Raw genomic sequence first — 5,395 nt, 5'->3', positions numbered from 1 at the left:
TGTTTTTTATATTATGTGCTTTTTATAAGCGTAAAATACAAAATAATTACTATAACTGGTGTTTGGTTTCAAATTCGGACAAACTAGACAACTTAATGAGATTTTATTTTTAATTGGTGTTGGCGCAGCAAAGTAGTTTCGACTACCAACATACATTTTTCAAGACTATTGTACTCATACTATTTTATGCAACCATGAATTGTTCTTTATTAACATTCCACTTTATCATTGTTCTTGATTACATTTCGTTCCTTCAGTTAGTCCTTTGTATGCTGCGAACAAGTGAAGTTATTAAAGCGTTAATACACGAAGCTCTAAAACTCTTGTTTTATTCCTGATAGGATATGGGCCCAGACCCATCGCGAAGTGCTTTATATTTTAAACAAAAGGTAACGTAAATTTCCCGCGGCGTGAAATAAAGAATAAAACGAAAAGTTTTCCGGAAACACGCGGAGTATAAATTTCGAAAAGAAATTCCGCGAATATTGCAAAAATGGCGGGAGTCGTTCGCATCGAGCCTCTCAATGCGGAGAATTACGTCACATGGAAGCTACATATGCGTGCGGTTTTAATCAAAAATTATTTATGGGCATATGTGAACGGGAATAAAGAATGTCCGGCAGATGCAGCAGCCGCAGTTTTGTGGAAAACAAATCGTCCCGTTTCTGCCTTAACCACGTATCTACAATTTTTGGGAAAACTAATATTACCACTTATAACAGCTGTTTAAACTTCACACTATTTGAAAATAGAACAAAGACTTAATGAGGGTGTTCACTACTGTTAGTAAATATTAAGTAACAAATGCGTTTATTGTATCCTACGGGAAGAAATTATGCATTTTTTCTAACACTCTCTAAAATACCTCTATTGCAGATACGAGGTTAAGGCAGAAACGGGACGAAATGACGAAAAGGCATGTGCCGACATCATGCTAGCAATTAGTCCGACAGAATTAAATTTTATTACTGAGTGCACAAGTTCGCAGAAAATGTGGCAAAAATTGCAAGCGACATACGAGTCGAAAGAGGGTGATTTGGTTCGAAACCATCTAAATGACTTTTTTGATGCAGTCGCGAAACTCAAGGAAATTGGTGTTGAGATCGGTGACGAATTGCTTGCAATTTTGCTACTGTACAGTTTACCAGACTCATATGAAACATTCCGTTGTGCGCTTGAAACTCGCGATGATTTGCCAAAGCCCGAAGTGCTGCGTGTAAAAATATTAGAAGAGAGGGAAACGCGAAAAGCTAAAAATTATCGAAGTGAGAGCGATGCTTTGTATGTGAAAAACACGCAAAAGACAAATATAATACAGCAAAAATAGAAGCAGCAACGAACGTTATAGCGGCAGAAAACGCGCAGAAACGAAACGAAATTTTTGTTGTTACAAGTGTGGTAAAAGTGGCCACTATGCAAGAGAGTGTCGTTCAAAAACCCAAAGTAGTCAAAGAGCTAACAAAAGCGAAGAGCAAAATTCCTCCTTAAGAGCAACAGAATCTGTTTTTTTGTGTCCGAATGCAAATGACAACTGGTGTTTGGACAGTGGGTGCACTTCCCACATGAGCGCTGATAAAAATAATTTCTCTGAGATGGTTGAAGTAAATCAAGTGTTAAATTTAGCTAACAAGAATTCGGCAAAAATTACTGGCAAAGGTGACATAGAAGTAAAGGTGAATGAAAAAGGTTATGAAAAGAATATAACATTAAGAGATGTGCTCTATGTATCAGATTTACGCACAAATTTGTTGTCTGTATCGAAGATAACTGACAGGGGGTATGAGGTGCATTTTCGCAAAAATTATGCAATTGTGATTGACAAAAATGAAGAAGTGTTGTTTACTGCAGAACGTAGTGGTAATTTGTACTTTATGAAATACCATAAAAACAGTGCATTTGTGTCGCAAGCCAAAAGTGAAATAAATCTGTGGCACTGCCGAATGGGCCATCTGAACGAACGTGATTTAAAGGAAATGTCAAAAAAACGGTGATGTGCATGGACTGAAAATAAACTTAAAAGATAAATTATCGTCTTGTGAAGTGTGTGCAAGTGAAAAGCTAACACGTGCGGTTTTTTCCTAAAAATACCGGCAATCGTACCGAAGATTTACTAGAAATAGTCTATAGCGACGTTTGTGGTCCGATGCGGTGCACCTCAAACGGTGGTAAAAGATATTTCGTAACGTTTATTGACGATAAATCACGTTGGTGCGAAATTTACTTTATTAAACAAAAGTCAGATGTGTTAGAAGCTTTCAAAAAGTTTAAAAACGCGGCAGAGACATTCACATGCAAAAAGATAAAATCTTTGCAAACAGATAACGGGCGCGAGTATTTCAATCGAGAGTTCGACTTATATCTACAAGAACACGGCATAAAACGACGTTTAACGACACCGTACACTCCACAGCAAACCGGAATAGCTGAGCGAAAAAATAGGACACTTGTAGAGATGGCTAGGTGCCTAATGAAGCAAGCTGGTGTTCCTCCTTCGTTCTGGGCTGAAGCAATAAATACTTCGTGCTATATCCGAAATCGGTATGTTACAAAATCTACGGGAGAAGTCCCCCACAAAACGGGGACAGGCAAAACTCCAACCGTGATTCACATGAGAGTGTTTGGCTCAAAAGCCTATGTGTTGAACAAACAATCGAAAGGCAAATTCGAGTCTCGATCGGAACAATCTGTGTTTGTCGGATATTCATCCGAATCTAAAGCTTATCGTTTATGGTCTAAAGACAAAAGAGATATAATAATTAGTCGTGACGTGAAGTTTATAGATGAACCCGGATTTAAAAACGAATACGAAGATTTATTTGAACTAGAAAGTGATAAAATCGAAATCGAAACAAACCCGAATAAAATACCGATATCCCCACAAGAAAGTGACAATTTAACGAGCGAAGGTGAAACATGCGACAGTGAAATTGGTGAAACCAACACCAAACGCGGTAAAGGTCGTCCGAAAAAGTTAAAGGCGGGTTTGCGAGGAAGACCGAAAAAGATTTACCATTCAGATAAAAATGTTAAGACTGTAGAAAGTAATTGTGACACCGAATATGAAGACTATGAGTTAGAAACAAATGAAGTGGCGTGTGTTACCGCAGAAGAAACCCCATCAAGTTGGTCCGAGGCAAGTGCTAGCAGTGATGCAGAAGAATGGAAAAAGGCTATTGAAGACGAGTATTTGGCATTAATTTCAAACCTAACCTGGGACATCGTCGGGCCTTATGTGGTACAACCGCTTAACAACTAAATTAAAGCAGCTTGGTTTGAAGGCTTCGACACAAGATCCATGCCTTTTCACCAAACAAAAAGGTAAACAGATATTACTAGTCACAATATATGTAGATGACTTATTACTAGCGTTAAACGACAGGACGTGGACAAAAAGCGTGAAAAAAGCGTTAAGCGAATCTTTCGAGATGAAAGATATTGGTCCAGTAAAGCGTTGCGTAGGCGTTGACTTCCAGCAAAACTTGGGTTCTCACAAAGTTTTTTTTGATGCAGAAGGGTTATATTCAAACTATACTGGAACGTTTCAAAATGACCGAATGCAAACCAGCAAAAACACCCCTGGAGACAAATTTTAAAATTGAAAAATCAACCGAATTCGATGAAGAAGTCATGGCCAGGTACCCCTACCAAAGGCTAATAGGTGCCCTCATGTACTTAGCAGTTACCACTCGACCAGACATAGCTTTTGCGGTAAATTACATGAGCCAGTTTAATACAAACTACAATGGGCAGCATTGGAAAGCTGCAAAGCGAATTTTACGGTATTTAAACGGCACCAGAAACTATGGTCTTCTTTACACACAAAACAACAAAGCACTCTACGGCGTGGTCGATGCAGACTGGGGTGCGAACTTGATCGATAGGCGATCGTACAGCGGATACGCGTTCATACTGGCAGGTGCAGCAGTAAGCTGGGAGGCGCGCAAACAGCGCACCGTCGCACTTTCCAGCACCGAAGCCGAGTACATGGCTATGACAGAAGCGACGAAAGAAGCAATGTATCTCCAAGGTATTTTAAAAGACTTGGGTATATGCTGTCCAAATTTTACAATATTCAATGATAGCCAAAGCGCACAAAAACTCATTCAGTGCTTAGGCTACAGCTCGCGCACGAAGCACATCAACGTGCGCCATCATTTCGTTAAAGAGTGCTACCAAAGCGGAAAGATCGCGCTTACGTATATGCCGACTGAAGATATGCCAGCGGATGTCTTCACAAAAAGTTTAAGCAGCGTTAAGCATTGTAAATGCTCTGCAGCGTTAGGCATGGCAAGTAGTCTCACTACTTCGAGGGGAGGTGTTGGCGCAGCAAAGTAGTTTCAACTACCAACATACATTTTTCAAGACTATTGTACTCATACTATTTTATGCAACCATGAATTGTTCTTTATTAACATTGCACTTTATCATTGTTCTTGATTACATTTCGTTCCTTCAGTTAGTCCTTTGTATGCTGCGAACAAGTGAAGTTATTAAAGCGTTAATACACGAAGCTCTAAAACTCTTGTTTTATTCCTGATAATTGGATTGACGATTAATGATTAAAATTAATTAATCATAATCGCAGACACCGATTAACGACTAAAAGAATTTAATCCTTAATCGTACAGTTGATTACGAATAATTAATTTTAATCGTCAAACGCGATTAACATTTTAATCGTTAGTCAGATTAACATTTTGCCAACACTGTGTTAAATCATATTCATACTCACAAGAAAAATGGACGTTTTTGGAAAAGAGGCGTAGCACCTCCCATACTGATTAAAAGTTTCATGTTGCATATCTCTTCAAATGTTTGGGTAAAGTACTCAAGCTTGGAGTGGAAAAAATTATGTATGTACGTATGTGAAACTACCCAGTAGAACTTGGGAGCATCGTACGATTGCTCGGTGAGTACTCCCTTGGGAGTATACGAATACTCCCCATTGCTCCCTATGCTTCTGTGTATAAGCATGTAATTTTGTATACTCCCTTTAACATTGGATGTCCTAGGAGGGGGAGTAATCCCTTTTACCTCCTAAACAAGCAATCGGGGAGCACACACAGAATTATCATCCCACAAACCTCCTAATGGAGCAATACGGGAGTACTCCCTTAGTTACCTCCCAGAAACCTCCCAAAAAGACAACAAGGGAGTGCACATAGAAAACATCCCACATTCCTCCCTAACGAGTAGTAAGGGAGTACTCCCATAAGAGTCATCCCGGAAGGCTCCTGTACGAGTAATAAAAGAACGTCTCTATACTCCCGAATTCCTCCTCATGGAGTAATGGAAGACTACTCCCACATTGCTCCATAACGAGCATTTTACATAAGCTAAAAAGATTTTGCTTTTTACGCAATTCATTTATTTAATTTTTTAATCATATACATAT

The 5,395-nt window shown here is 39.0% G+C and overlaps 1 protein-coding gene across 1 annotated transcript; it reads left to right on the top strand.

Annotated features, from left to right (window-relative positions):
* Nucleotides 1-3,546: 3,546 nt before the first annotated feature.
* Nucleotides 3,547-4,335, top strand: LOC118750445 (secreted RxLR effector protein 161-like). Its single transcript, XM_036485166.1, has one exon. The coding sequence runs from the start codon at nucleotides 3,547-3,549 to the stop codon at nucleotides 4,333-4,335; it is 789 nt and encodes a 262-aa protein (XP_036341059.1).
* The last annotated feature ends 1,060 nt before the right edge of the window (nucleotides 4,336-5,395 follow it).

The sequence above is a fragment of the Rhagoletis pomonella genome, unplaced genomic scaffold, assembly GCF_013731165.1.
Source record: "Rhagoletis pomonella isolate Grant_MI unplaced genomic scaffold, Rhpom_1.0 Rhpom_scaffold_00242, whole genome shotgun sequence".
Taxonomy (NCBI): Eukaryota; Metazoa; Arthropoda; class Insecta; order Diptera; family Tephritidae; genus Rhagoletis; species Rhagoletis pomonella.
This window is presented reverse-complemented; position numbering and strand designations above follow the sequence as displayed.

What these genes read in the sequence shown, in the direction of transcription:
- LOC118750445 (XM_036485166.1), top strand. Translation starts at nt 3,547, where the DNA reads ATGACCGAATGCAAACCAGCAAAAACACCCCTGGAGACAAATTTTAAA.